The sequence below is a fragment of the Helobdella robusta genome (genome assembly GCF_000326865.2).
Source record: "Helobdella robusta unplaced genomic scaffold HELROscaffold_2, whole genome shotgun sequence".
Classification (NCBI taxonomy): Eukaryota; Metazoa; Annelida; class Clitellata; order Rhynchobdellida; family Glossiphoniidae; genus Helobdella; species Helobdella robusta.
The window spans coordinates 2,260,393-2,275,585 of record NW_008704083.1 but is presented as its reverse complement, the minus strand read 5'-3'; the positions used below and the strand labels follow the sequence as shown (position 1 = coordinate 2,275,585).

At 34.9% G+C, this 15,193-nt stretch overlaps 3 protein-coding genes across 3 annotated transcripts in view; 2 read left to right on the top strand and 1 right to left on the bottom strand.

The window, feature by feature from the left end:
* Nucleotides 1-2,983: 2,983 nt before the first annotated feature.
* Nucleotides 2,984-3,956, top strand: HELRODRAFT_160143 (hypothetical protein; the record flags this gene model as incomplete). The annotated part of the gene is made up of 4 exons (XM_009017150.1): nucleotides 2,984-3,097; nucleotides 3,221-3,222; nucleotides 3,317-3,702; nucleotides 3,784-3,956. 4 exons carry the CDS (start codon nucleotides 2,984-2,986, stop codon nucleotides 3,954-3,956), a joined length of 675 nt encoding a protein of 224 aa, XP_009015398.1.
* Nucleotides 3,957-4,143: 187 nt separating this feature from the next.
* HELRODRAFT_160142 (hypothetical protein) lies at nucleotides 4,144-5,191 on the top strand (the record flags this gene model as incomplete). The annotated part of the gene is made up of 3 exons (XM_009017149.1): nucleotides 4,144-4,413; nucleotides 4,504-4,570; nucleotides 4,632-5,191. The coding sequence occupies 3 exons, from the start codon at nucleotides 4,144-4,146 to the stop codon at nucleotides 5,189-5,191; spliced, it is 897 nt and encodes a 298-aa protein (XP_009015397.1).
* Nucleotides 5,192-11,877: 6,686 nt separating this feature from the next.
* HELRODRAFT_160141 (hypothetical protein) overlaps nucleotides 11,878-15,193 on the bottom strand; it is a gene marked incomplete at both ends in the record, with an annotated part of 6,662 nt that continues 3,346 nt past the window's right edge. The window contains 4 exons of the mRNA XM_009017148.1: nucleotides 11,878-12,320; nucleotides 12,378-12,581; nucleotides 12,655-12,897; nucleotides 15,053-15,152. Of these exons, the coding sequence (XP_009015396.1) occupies nucleotides 11,878-12,320; nucleotides 12,378-12,581; nucleotides 12,655-12,897; nucleotides 15,053-15,152 (990 nt within the window). The remainder of the gene's footprint in view (nucleotides 12,321-12,377; nucleotides 12,582-12,654; nucleotides 12,898-15,052; nucleotides 15,153-15,193) is intronic.

Genomic DNA, 15,193 nt, shown 5'->3' with positions numbered 1-15,193 from the left:
ATATATTAGAATTAAACAAAATAAATTAAAATTTTAAAAATTGCTGAAAAAACGACCATAAAGTAAATCAAAAAAATAAAAAGCAAAAATCAGCCATATCATCATACTACAATATTCATGTTTCCAAGTTTATATTATTATCATTGTCATTGTTATTATCATTGTTATTATTATTACTATTGTTGTTGTTGTTGCTGCTGTTGTTATTGTTGTTGTTATTGACAATGATGATGTTGTTGTTGTTAATATTGGTATTGGTGTTGTTGCTGCAATTATTAACATTATTGTTGGTGCTGTTGTCATGGTCGTTGGCATCTCTAACATGGTTTACATTGTTGTTGGTAGTAACATGGTTGTTGTTGGTGGTAACGTGGTTGTTATTGTTGTTATTGGTGGTGAGAGAATTATTAATTAGTTTAGAAAACTGTTTGTGGGTCGGAAGTACTGTTATACTTTGTAGCTGAACATTTAATTTTGGATTTTTTATTTCTATTAATATGGCTTCGGCTATCTTTAAGGTGAAAGAATTGGAGTTTTTGTAAAGAAAATTTGTGTTATTGTCGAGAATTGAACGTGTTAATGTTGTATTATGTGTTGTTTCTATATGAGATTTGATCGCACCCTCTCTTTTGTGCATGGTAAGTCGACGAGAAAGTTGAGTGGTGGTCATTTCTATATATGAAAAAGTTTGGTGCACACAGTTACCAATGGGACAGGAAAATTCATATATAAGATGACTATTTTTCATGATGGAATTGTTGTTGGGTTGACAGTTATTTTTGATTATCATGTTTGACGTTTTGGCGTTTTTATAATATATTCTTAACTTAACTTTGCAATTGGGATTGACGGGTTTGATATTGTTGTAAATTAGTTTTCTTAAAATGTTTTCATCTGTTTTATATGAAGTGGACATGATGTTGCGGTAATATAGAATAATATCTTTATCATTATTATTATTATTGTTGTGGATGCTGTTGGTAGTATTGTTATTGTTATTATTATTGGCGTTATTGTAGTAGGTGTTGTTTTGGTTACTAAAGTTGCTGACAATGATGTTGTGATTAGTATTTGGATTATTGTTGTTATTAATGACTTCATCGTTGTTGTTGTTTACAATGCTTTCGTTATAATTATTAATATTATGAATAATATTGTTATAGTGATTATTTTGATTATTGTTGATATTATTGTTGTTGTTATCGTTATCAATATTAAGATTACTGTTATTGTTGTTGTTATTAATGATGTTATAGTTGGCAATGAAGTTATCATTATCATTAGAAAGATTATTGCATTTCTTATTTCCTCTGTAATTAGTATATATATATATATATATATATATATCAAACGAACATATATATATATACATATATATATATATATATATATATATATATATATATATATATATATATATGTCCATCATGTCCACTTCATAACTTCTAGTGATCTCCACACATATATAAATATAATAAATAAATATATATATATATATATATACGGTAAGTACACACTTTTATATATACATATACATACATATATATATATATATATATATATATATATATATAATATTATTATGAAGAAAAGGAAACCATCGAAGATGAACCAGCCAATAAAGAAATCCGACAATCTAAGTTCACTTTGACAAAGTGAATATTTTTTTCCTATATAAATTAAATTGCACTGATGATGAATCATTCGGAATCGAAATATGGTCTTATTTGCAGCATGAATTCGGAAACATATTCGGTAGAATTTATAGAATATTGTATTTTTTTTCAGTATTTATTTGACAAAAGGACAGGAGATAAAAAATACTGATGTATGTGCAGACCATCTTGACTATAACTGTGCAAGATATAACAATGAGCTAATCAAAATTGGAACAGAATTAAAATTTCAACCAAAAAAACAGTTTATGAATAACAAAGATCGCGACAAATATCAATGATAACAAAAATTGATTACATAAAACTCTTTATATAACATTACATCGTGTGGAACTTAAATCGTATAATAATAGATACTCAAACAGACAGTAATATAACATTAAACTATTGAAAAAAGATTTTTCAAAATATTGATAAATTGTACGAAAATAAAAATAATATTATGTAATGAAAAAATTGCCTTTCAAAAATATTTAAAAATGTTTATAATTAACAAAACATCTTTTATATAGGCCCATAGAATTCCATAATTTACTACCTCTCACAGTCCAATTCCTGTTACCTAAATTAGTTCTACTATTCGATACGCTAATAGCCCCTTGTTGTCTTGTGCTCAATGAAACACTTACAAGGGATTTGATTGATTTATAATTTTTATCATTTAATATCCTATAAATAAACGTCAATGTTAGGTAAATATTTATTTGCTCGATACTGAGAACCCTGTGTGACTTATATACACCGCTCGTGTGGTCTAAGCGCTTCATCGTAAAGCACACTCTTAAGAATCTTTTTTGGGCTATTGTTAACTTATTTATCAAGTAACTGTACGTGGATCCCTACAAAACATTACCATATTTTAAATAGGGGTAGCATAAGGAATAGTATAATAACAACATTCAGGGGCGTCTACAGAAGGGGGGGGAAGAGGCAATTGCCTCCATTTTAAGCTAGGGGGGAATTTTTTTGTGTTACATTAAAAAAAGATTCAAACATTTTAAACAATTTAGAAACATACATACGTATTTTCAACATAACTATGTTACTTCGCGCTCATTGTTATAAATTAATAACTTTCAACTAGTTTACGTCAAAATCACTTTCAGTTAATTTTATGGGCGGAGCCAATTATTCTCGTCTGTTTTAAATTTTCAACGAGTTTACATCGAAATCACTTTTAGTTTCATGGGCGGAGCCAAATATTCTCGTCTGTTTTGATTAAATAAATATTGAATATTTGAATTCAATTTTGCGTCGCTTTAGTTTTATTTAAATTTTTATTCCGGATTAATAATTTTTTTTAAACAATGCCTCGAGATCAGAAATTTTTTTGTAAGTACAAATGTTTGCAGCCCGGTTGTCGCAAGATCATTCGCCAAGATAAGTGGAGTTTGCATTGCAGAAAAGATCATGCATGCAAGGTTATTCTTTAAATCTAACTAAACTAAACTAAACAGATTTTGAAAAATAATTTGAAAGCGTCGTTTATTTGTGTTGTCTTCTTTCATTTAATTCTTACACCCATTCAAATATCTTTATTACAGAGGTGAAGACATAAAAAAAGACATTGTTTCAGTAAAAGACATCTATGGTAAATGGAAACCACAAAGCTCAAGCCAAACTAATTCACCATCTACAAGTTTAATACCAGCAGGCAGTAATAATGATATGAGAAAATCAGATGATGATATTGGTGATGTTGTTGCTAAAGAATATTTGCCAACAGAGGCAGCTGAATCCAACAGCAACGTTTGTGATTTGATTCAATCTAACAATTCCAACTTGAGTGCTCATAGTTTAGTTGAAAAAAATATTGAAAATAAATTTAATTATTGTGAAAATCTAAACTTAGCTTTAGACAAAAATGATGCAGCTCAGTTTTATGGACGAATATTGAAAAGACCTGAAATAACAACATGCCTGGCACTTGGTGTATATCAATCAAATGACTATTCCTATCCTGTTACTGATGGTCGCAGTTTCCAAAAAGAATGGTTTGAATGTGTAATGCCAGATGGCTCAAAATGTAAAAGATAATGGTTGTCCTACAGCAAACAAACTGACAAAATTTACTGTATTACTTGTATTATGTTTTCCGGCCCAAAAGGTTCAGTTGTATGGACAACATCAGGTTTTAATAATTGGCATAATGGTTTGCGGGATATCATTTGTCATGAAGTAAGTGCAGAGCATCGCGAAGCTGATATTGCAAAAATAAATTGGAAAAGAGGATTGGCCGTAGATGTCTTCATCGAGAGAAATAGAAAAGATATAATTTAAGTAATAGAAAAGTTATGGTATGCATTTTAGATTGTGTTAAGTACCTAAGTGAAGAAATGATAGCTTTTCGTGGAAAAACATCTAATAAAGGAAAGTTTAAAATCTTTTTCGAACAATATCTAAACGGGATCCAAGTGCTGCTGCATATCTGATGAAAGTTGATGAATCACATAGATTAAGAAAGAAAATGGCAGTTAATTTTCTAAGTTCCAGCAATGTTCGAGTTGTTTTGACAACAATGAAACGAATGATTGTTCAGAAAATTGTGTCAAATATTGCAGAACAACAAAAGGCATGTCTTATTTTTGATAGCACACAAGATTTTAGTAAAAAGGAAGCAAATGTTCTTTTGCTGAGATATCTAGAAATAAATAGTATGGGAGATTTGCATTCAGTTGAAAGATTGTTGGAAGTCTTTACTTGTGGAGAAACATCGGGCAAGATACTCAAAGGAGAAGTTATTGATATTCTGACTAAATTGAATTTTAATATGTCATGGGTGATAGGTCAATGCTATGATGGTGTAGATAACATGCGACGTCGGTAGGCTGGATTGGCTACTCTTATTCAAAAGGAGTGTAAAAAGCAATTTATATTTGGTGCAATGCACACAGGTTAAATTTAGTGATGAATGGCGTTATGAAATGCTGTAATGAAATAAAAAAAATACGCTAGGACTGCTAGAAGATTTATATTCATTCATGAATGGTCATCGCAGAAATGCTGTATTCCAAAATTCTCAAAGTAATTGTCAGCATAAAATGCAATTAAAGCGTGTTCAAACCACTCGCTGGAACAGCACAGAATCAGCCGTAGAAACGGTGATGAAAAGATATTCAGAAATATTAGCAAGTCTATCCGAGTTGGCTGAATCATCATTGAGTGACGGCAAAACAGTTACTGTTGCACTTGGACTTCGTAAAAGAATGAAAAACATCCGTGTGATAATTAGCATGAAAATTTTAAAATTGGTTTATAATATTATTGGTCCTGTATACAAAGCAGTGCAGTGTATATCAATTGACATGGCGTCTGCAACAGAACTGATAAAAGACTGCATTCATCAGTTTGACATCATAAGAAGAAATGCTGATTTGACGTGGAAAACAATATGCAGTGAATCGAAATCATTCGCAACAGCACATAGCATCAGCCCAGATTTTGATTTTGAAAGACGTCGTACGAAAAAAAAATGTTTGATGAACGTTGCAGCGACGAATGTTCAGTTGGATTAAATAAAATGAAAAATGAATGCTTTTTAATTATTTTAGATGAGGTGAATCAACAAATGAAAAGTAGATTTGAGCAGCAAAATTTGGTTTTTTTAAAAGAACTTTCGCTTTTTACTCCCAAAACACTTTTAAGCAACCGTTGTGTTAAGGCTAGTGAAATAGGAACTGTTTGTAACCTGTATAGTGTCAACGCAGAGGATGTTGCAAATGAACTGAACGAATTTAAAAAAGCATACACGTTGCTAAAAAATGACGAAAAGATTGAAAACCTGTCTGCAGGTTCAGGTTATGACTCTGGCATGTAAATATTTTCTGATAAACCAGATGAAGAAGATGACAATAACAATATGGCATATAAAGAAGCCCAAACGAATGATACTAATTCATTCATTCATTCAATGATCCTCTGTAATCCCTTAAAGGATCGTTGAGGCCGATGGTATTCTTCTATCTCTCCAAAATCCTTTTTTTCCCTCGCCATCTTCATTGAGCTCAATGTTCCAACCCCCGTCCATTCCGTGATATCATCCATCCACTTCCTCACAGGTCTTCCAACTTTTTTCTTCCAGTCCCTCTTTCTCATCAGTACTTTTTTGATCAGTCTGTCGTCTGTCATTCTGCAGATGTGCCCAAAGATACCCAGCTTTCTTTCCTTGACACTTTCATACATAGTTTTTTGTCTTTCAAGTTGTTTTCTTATGGCATCGTTTCTTATCTTTTGTCTCCAACTGATTCCCAGTAACTTTCTATAACAATGCATCTCGAATGCTTCCAGTTTGTCTTTGTCTCTTTTCTTCAACTTCCAAGCCTCACATGCATACATCAATGTAGAAAACACACACGCTTCTACGATCTTTACTTTTGTTTTTGTAGATACATTACCGTTTTTCAATATTACTTTCAAAGATGCAAACATTCCTCTCGCGATTGCTATCATTTTCTTTCGAACAATTATTGTCATCAGTTATGAGGCTGCCCAGATATATAAATTGGTTCACTTGTTCGAGCTTTTCTGCTCCTATCTGGAATTCATCATTGTTTCCACCTGCTTCCAAAATCATTATCTTTGTCTTACTGCTGTTGATGTGTAGTCCATGGTTTCTTCCACCATCGTACGTCATCTCGATCAGTTTCTGTAGACCCTCTGCACTATATGCTAGCAGATCTATATCATCTGCAAACCTGAGGTCCCTTATCCCTTAATGATACTAATAATTGGAAAAATTGCAGTTTCATAAAACTACTTAATGTTCTTCATCAACTATCTGGTTACCGCAATTTGCTGATGCTAAACAGATTATTTGCTTCTCTTGCTTTATCAAGTACCTCTGCAGAAAGAGCTTTAAGTAAGCTGAAATTTATAAAGAACCGCCTAAGGTCTACCATGGCAGATGATTATTTATCAGCATTAATGATAATAGCAGCAGAGAAAGATATTCTTCAAACATTCTCTGATGATCAAATAATAACGCAAATTGCATTGTCAAGCCTGTCTTTAAAGTCTCAACTGTTGTATAATTAAAAAATATTAATTAAATTTCGACAGAAGTTATATTTGTATATATCGCATTTTTTTTATTTTCATTGTTTAAAATTGTTCTTTTTTTCATTTTACTTACTCAACTTTATAAGAGAAGTTTTTGTTATCTTATCAGAAAAAACATTGTTGAACATTAAAGAGTTGTGTTGTGTGTGTGTTCACATTTTTAGTACACATTATAAAATAGAGCCGGACGGACATGGGGGGGATTTTTGCCTCCAACATTTAGGAGGGATAGACGCCCCTGACAACATTGAATCATGACTCAATTTGTTACGAGACCTGTAAATGACGCCTGTGATTTTATAAATTTTAACCAATACTGCATTCACACGTTCATCTCATTTTAAATCAGACTAAATTATGATTCCCAAAAATTTCACTGAGTTCTTTCTTGATAAAATAGAATCACCAATGCGAAATGTCATATTGTCAAATTGAATGTTTTATGTATTTATTTTTGGACTAAAGATCAAATAGGACGATATTTTGCATTTAATATCAATTTGTTTTCAGAGAACTAATTAAGGTATCCATCAAGTTGATTGTTCATATCTGAAAACAGTGATCCTGGATCACTACCAGATAAAAAAATATTGTGGTATCATCCGCAAATAAAATAGTTGAGCAAACGTTCGATACTAAAAAAAATGTCATTTACAAATAATATAAACAAGAGAGGTCCTAAAGTAGACCCCTGAGGGACACCCGATATTATTTCCAGAAGTGAAGATTCGATACCATCAACACAAACATATTGTTTTCAATTTTTAAGATAAGATTGAAGCCAATCGGAAATAGTTCCTCGAAACCCATATTTGGTTAACTTGTAAATTAAGATGTTGTGATCAATTAAATGAAATGCTTTTTTCAAATCAATAAACACACCAATAGTAATTTGTTTCATCTCATAGCTCTTTAAAAGAGAGTCGTATAATACGGTCATTGCTCTCTCAGTCGAAGATTTTGGCACGAAGCCATACTGGTGCTTATTTATTACATTGTTCAGTATCAGAAAATTCCAAATTCTGTTGAACATAATTGTTTCGAATATTTGAGAGAATACTGATAAAATAGATGTTGGCCTATAATTTTCATATTGTTTGTGGTCGCCACCCTTAAAAATTGGTAAAACTTTTGCTATTTATAATCTGTTTGGAATTTTACCTTTATTAATTGATTTGTTAATTAAGTTTGATAGTAGATATGCAATTGGGTGAATAGTTTTTTTAAAAATTAGTTGAAAGAAGGTCACAATCATAACTATTTTTAAGCTAAAGTTTATTAACAATCGAGATTATTTCATTTGGCGATGTATCAGTGACAAAGTTGTTTAATCTAATGTGACTTGACGTCAAGTTAGAATGGTAATCACTGTTTAGTTTGTTACATTGCTCAATAAAAAATTTGTTTATTTTTTTGACTACGTTAATTTTTACTTCTAAAAGATCGTTTTCTTTAAAAAGATGTGATTTTATTGAAGTTGGACTAATATCATTTATTAAAAATCATTTTTCTTTATTATTTTTACAATTTTTAAATTTATTTCAAAAAAAATATTTTTTCTTTATTGATTTTTGGTTTAATGTATTGTTTTTTTTATAGTTTTTGTAAATATTTTTATTAATGATAGTTGGGTTAGCTAAGTAAGTTTTATATAAACTATTTTTATATTGGCAGCAATTGAAAAGTTCGACATCCATCCATGGTTTCCTGAACCGATATTTTTTATAACTATTGGACACGCCTTATCAATACATTTTATGTAGGTATGGAAAAAGTTTTCATAATCGTCCTCAATATCTGAATTCTCACAGTCATTTGACCATTTTGCAGCTGATAGAAGAATATTTGCATTCTTCAAATTATCAATATTCATAACTCGAGTTCTTATAAGTGAAAATCACTATCATTTGAAGTAAAAATCACTATCATTTGTAAAAATATTGTCAATTATAGACGAACTGGTGTAGGATATTTCGAATTGGACGATTTATAATTGGATGCAAGCCAAAACCGCTTAAAAGATTCAGAAAAGTCCGGGAAGCATAACTATCAATAGCCAGCTTTATGTTGAAGTCACCCAAGGTATAAATATTTGCATTGGTATCAAATTTGAGTATATTACTAAACAGGTCATAAAAAATTTTAAAAAAGACATCTAATTTAATATTGGGGGCTCTATAGATACAAATAAAATAATAATATTTATTTTTTAATTTAGTTTTTATACCTGACCATTGAAAAATGGTTAGAGACAGTTGCACTGGCTCGGACAGATCAGTGCAGAGAGTGGCTCACTGAAAGCAAAGATGAACAAATGAAATCTCTGTATCGTATAGCAAAATAAGCAAAGCGTACGAAAAAAGACATAGTTGGTGCCTCATGTATCAAAAACGACAAAAATGAGATAGCTCTTGAACAAGATGAGATCAAGCTACTGTGGAGAGAATACTTCAATCGTCTGTTAAACGAAACAAATCCCATCAATGTTAACTTTGACACTCCACCCATCGAAGATCCGATTCCAGACATCACTGTAAAGGAGCTTACAGAAGCTCTGAAAGCTATGAAGGATGGAAAGGCAGAGGGCCCTCTGGACTCACAAATGACATTATCAAAGCATCTGGTACTGCAGGTATCCAAACGTTACTACAACTTTGCCGTGAAATGTGGAGAAATTGTTCAATGCCGACTGAATGGAACTATAGCATGACAGTCCCGCTATACAAAGGCAAAGGTGATCCATTGAACTGTTCATCATATTGGGGTATACGTCTGTTAGAACACTCCCTGAAAATTGTCGAAAAAATCATTGAGAGAAGATTAACGTCGTGCATCACAATCGGAAATTATCAATTTGGTTTTCTAGCGGGGAAATCAACAATTGATGCAATTCACATCCTTCGGCAACTGCAAGAGAAGTACCTCGCAAAGCATCAACAACTATCACACATTTTTGTAGACCTTGAAAAAGCATTTGATCGAGTTCCCTGTGAAGCAATCAGGTGAAGTCTACGTCGACAACTCATTCCAGAATATCTTGTTCGACTTGTGATGGAAATGTATACGAATACTAAGACTCTTGTCAGCACAACGGTTGGAAACACAGATGCATTTGACATCGGCGTTGGAGTTCACCAAGGCTCGATTTTCAGTCCACTGTTATTTATAACTGTGATGGAAGAAATCACAAAACCGATACGCACTGGTGACATTTGGTATCTAATATATCCTGATGATATCGTTTTAACAGCCACGTCTGAGCAGAATGCAGCACAGATGTTTGAAGATTGGAACACCAGACTCGCCGATCATGGATTCAAAGTCAACATCAGCAAAACCAAAGCTTGCATCAATCCACAACAACAAATTCGAAATAGCACTGTTTTTGAAACCATTAAAATAGAGAAAGTCACATTGTTTCAATATCTAGGAGATGTTCTGGATTGTACCAGAACATCTGAAGCTGCCGTTCGAGCACGCATACGTGCAGCCTGGAATAAATGGCATCTCCTTGCCTCTATATTGATGCGGCGTGATATCCCACTACCATTACGATCAAGACTTTATAAATCTATGATACGTCCGGTGTTGTTATATGGTGCAGAAACATGGCCAATGACAACCAAACTGGAACAACAACTTCAACGAACCGACATGAAAATGCTCCGATGGATGCAACAAATTAGTCTGAAGGATCACATCAAATCTACCAAAATCTTGCGTCGTGCTGGTTTAGATGATATAAAGATATAAAGGACGAATGCCGGCAACACCGTAAGTGGTGGTTTGGTCATGTCAAACGAAGTGGAAACAGTGCCATAACTTCTCTTGCAGATGTTGAAGTACCCGGCACACATCCCAAAGGCCGTCTAAAGAAGTCCTGGTCGCAAACAATCGAGCAAGACATGAAAGCTCTAAATTTAAATGAAATGGATACAACTGATCGTCTAATTTGGCGCAAAAAGTTGATGGCAAAGAAAACAATGTCCTACCTCGGGAAACCGGGTCTCTGGACGCAAAACGAAGATTGATTGATTGACTAAAACAATTACGATTATCATTACTAAAATTACTATTACAATTATTATTAGCATTATTATTACTATCCCCATCATTATTATCACCACCACTATCATTTTTATTCTCATTATTATTACCAGTACCATTACCATTACCAATATTTTTGTTACCATCAATATAATTATCATTACCATTTTTATTACCATTATTAACATTATCATAATTACCATTATTATTACTATTTTTATTAATATTGACAGCACTATTATTATTATTTCTATTATTACTATTGTGAACTTTTACCGCGCTGCGAAATTTTTCCTTCGCTCGAATATCAACAGCCTAGGCAGTCTTGCTTCTGGCCGGGATTCGCCTCTTCACTACTTTTTATTTCCGGGTCGGAAAATACGGGCCGGGCGGAAGTATTATCGCGCCCTGCTTGCTGGTCGGTTAATCCGGCCCTATTAACAGCTAGCAAGTCTTCTTCAAACATGTTTTAGTTTTTAAAAGTGACAAACCAAGCCTAACTGAAATAATTCTATTAATGAACCAAAAATAAAAGAAACAAAATAATCTTCTTTAAAGCAAACAAAATAATATTCTTTAAAGCAAACAAAATAATATTCTTTAAAGCAAACAAAATAATACTCTTTAAAGCAAATGTTTCTAAAGTCAACTAAATTAAATGTTCTATATTATTTTTATATATATATGTTCTATAATATTTTTACCAGCCGTAACAAATGAAATCCCAAAACAAGAAACAATCGTCCGACCAATACGACCACGATAAAACCAAAGACTAATTCACAACGCTATTCCAAAACACCAAATTATAACACTAACTTTCTTTTTTTTCTACAATTGTCCAAAGGTTTATATACCAAACACATTCTAAACAAACTGAGAAACATTCATTCTCAACCATACTCACCATATATGCGCCATACCAACATTCAACCAACCTGCATACAAAACCAATTCATACGACATTCGACCAGACTGCCCACCTGACCACAACATGCGCGCCAACATACACACTTGCGCCATTCATTCCACATGCGCGCTAAAAAAAACCTCCCAACATCCCCCACCCCATCGAACGTCGCCCCGACGTTTGCTTTCAAAGCTCCTCGTCGAAACTGGAGACGTTGATCGCCATCAATTCCGGGCCCCATCTGGACGGCCTCTTTCTTCCCTTCTTATTCGGTACAGCTGGGCTTGATGCTGGGAGTATGTCGCTGTCTTCCTTTGCCCACGCTGGAGTGCTTATCGTCAAAACCTGGTCTACAGGGAAGGACGTCTCGCCCTCGTAAACCTGGCCTTCCAGTATCCAGTCCACCAGCGACGGTCTGGCAGTTGAGCATGGTGTGTCGACCAAGCTTTCGCCCGCTACTTCTACGTGACTCGACATGGGCACTGACCCCAGTGATGTTTCTTGGTGGGCTTCATCGGGCATTTCGAAAGCTATGAACTGGTTCGCCCACCGCCTAGCTTCGCTTGCCCATCTTTTTCGTTGTGTCGGTTCCTCAGCACAATTTTCAAGTGAGAAGCTCAGGGTCAATGCTGCGACCAGTTCACTCATTGATGCTCTTGCGACTACGTAACTTTTTTATAATTCACTTGACGGAATACCCGGGAAAGATAATTTCAAAGCGTTGACCGCTTTCTCCGGTGTACTGTTTCCTAAATACGGGATCGCCCGTCCTAGTGACACAAGCTGGCTATCTGATGCGCTGTTTCCCGCTCCAGAGCACCTGTCGAAATGTCTCTTGTGGTTGCGTGTCAACATCCTTCTCCCACATTTGCTGTACTGTTTCATCCTGCCTAAAAAAATGAAAATAAATTAACGAAAATTAATCAACAAATCAATTTTAATTTATTTATGTGGACGACAAACGGTTTAGCTCTGACGTTTTTTTTATCGCCGCATTGACTGGAGGAATTAAATGATCCACTATATATGGGCTGACCCATTTTGGAGATTTGCCTTGCCATGATCTTGGGTACAGGTACCACACCTTGTCTCCCGGTCGTAGAGTCAGGACTTTGACCTTAGCATCATACAATGACTTCCTATAAAGTGTCCCTGTCTTTAGCCTTTCCCGCGCCAATTGATGAGCTACTAATGACCGGTTGAGCACTTCATGGTTTCACAAATTCATGGTAAGTCTCACCTATGTTGGATTCTTTAAGTAATCGATACACCAGATCCACTGGCATCATGTTTTCTCTCCCTAAAAATAACCTATTTGGGGTAAACCCTGTCGCCGAATGTACGCTTGCCCGGTACACTGCTATAACGTGTGGTAAATGTTCATCCCAATCACTCTGGGATTAATCTACAATTTTGGCCAGCATCGAATTAAGCGTTTTGTGGAATCGCTCTATCGCCCCATTGGATGATGGATTGTACGGGGATGTCCTCAACTTTTCAATTCTCAAAGTATGTAAAAGCGTCGTAAATAGTTCGCTTTCAAACTCCCTACCCTGATCTGTGAGTATTTGCATCGGCATTCCAAACCTCGGAAAAATTTCTGTGGTTAAGACCTTAGACACTGTAGCTGCTGTGTGCTTTCGTATCGGAAATGCTTCTGCCCACTTCGAAAAATGGTCCAAAATCGTTAGTATAAAGATATGCCCCTTCTTCGATTTTGGATGTGGCCCGGTGATGTATAGAGCTAATTTTTCCCATGGCATGCCCGACAACATTATTTTCATTTTTGCTTTCCGTGGTAGCTTACCCCGGTAATATCGACAGCATTTCTCGCACGTCTTGACAAACATCTCAACGTCAGTTTTCCATGTTGGCCAGTAAAACCTTTGTTGAATGGATTCTTTCAGTTTATTCACTCCTAAATGTCCACCTGTCATTCCTGTATGGGCAGTTAATAATACAGAGTTAATCATATTTGCAGGCACCCAGGCCTGCCAAACCACATCTCCAGTCTCTGTTATTTCGAACCGTCTACATAAGACTCCGTCTTTGATCACTAGGCGGTCCCATAGGTTCCAGGGCTGTTTGGCAGCATTTTCCTGCAGCCACTTAACAAAAACCTGGATTGTTTTATCCGCATATTGACCCTCAATATCACGGTTTCCGAGACATGGCATTTGCATTACCATGTTTCGACCTGCCCTGTGGATAATATTAAAATCAAACTCCTCCATTTGTTCTAACCATCTTGCCTGTTGACCAATAGGGTCGGGTGTGTTTCTCAACCATGTCAGCGGTGCATGATCTGTTCTGATGGTAAAATGCCTACCCAACAAATATTGCTTGAAGTATTTTAAAAAATAAACGACTGTTAGTAACTCTTTTCGCGTGGTGCAATAATTTTCTTCAGCTCGACTCAGGGTTCGACTAGCATACGCAATTACCTTTTCTTTGCCATCCTGCAACTGCGACAATACTGCTCCAATAGTTTGCTGAGAAGCATCAGTGTCCAGAACAAAAGATCCATCGTCTTGTGGCATAGCTAAAACCGGTGCGGTTGTCAACGCAGACTTCAAATTTTCGAAAGCTTTTTGCTGCTCCAATCCCCAGCTGAATTTTTGTTTGTTCCTTAGGAGAAAGTTCAACGGTTTTGAAACGTCGATAATATCCAGCTAAACTTAAAAATTCTCTAACATCCATCAAAGAAGTTGGTATGGGCCAGTCCCGAACAGCTTCCGTTTTCGACGGATCTGTTGCTATTCCTTTCGAAGAGATAATATGCCCCAAGAATGTAACGGCTTCCTTGAGGAATCTACATTTCTCTATCTTGATTTTCAGTCCTGTGTTTCTTAACCTGCTAAAAACTTGTTTTAACCTAAAAAAATGATCCTGCAAATTATTAGAATATACAATTATATCATCGATGTATGCCAAACATGTATTCGGGCACAAGTCCGAAAGCACTATATCCATCAAGCGCTGAAAAGTAGCGCCAGCGTTACATAACCCAAACGGCATTCGTTTGAACCTAAAAATGCCTTTGTTACAGACGAAAGCAGTTTTATCCCTATCATCTGGATGCATTTCTATTTGGTGATAAGATGATTTAAGATCCAGAGTAGAAACAACCGCGCACCTGACATCGCGTCTAGACACATGTCTATTCTTGGAAGTGGGTACGCGTCCTTTACTGTTAACAAATTTAATTTTCGGTAATCAATACAACATCGATAGGAGCCGTCTTTTATCTTTACCAAGACAATGTTGGAAGACCAAGGCCCATGAGATGGCTCAATCACATCTTGCTCCAACATTTCGTCTACCTGTTTTGCGATAACTTTTTGGTGTGCCGGGAGATGACGTCTGAGTTGTTGCTTTATTGGCCGGGCCTGCTCTGTGTTGATCTTATGATAAACCCCTTTTGCAACTCCAATTTCTGTACCTGTATCACTAAATATATCCTGAAAATTATTTAATAATTTAGATAATTCCCGCCTTCCTT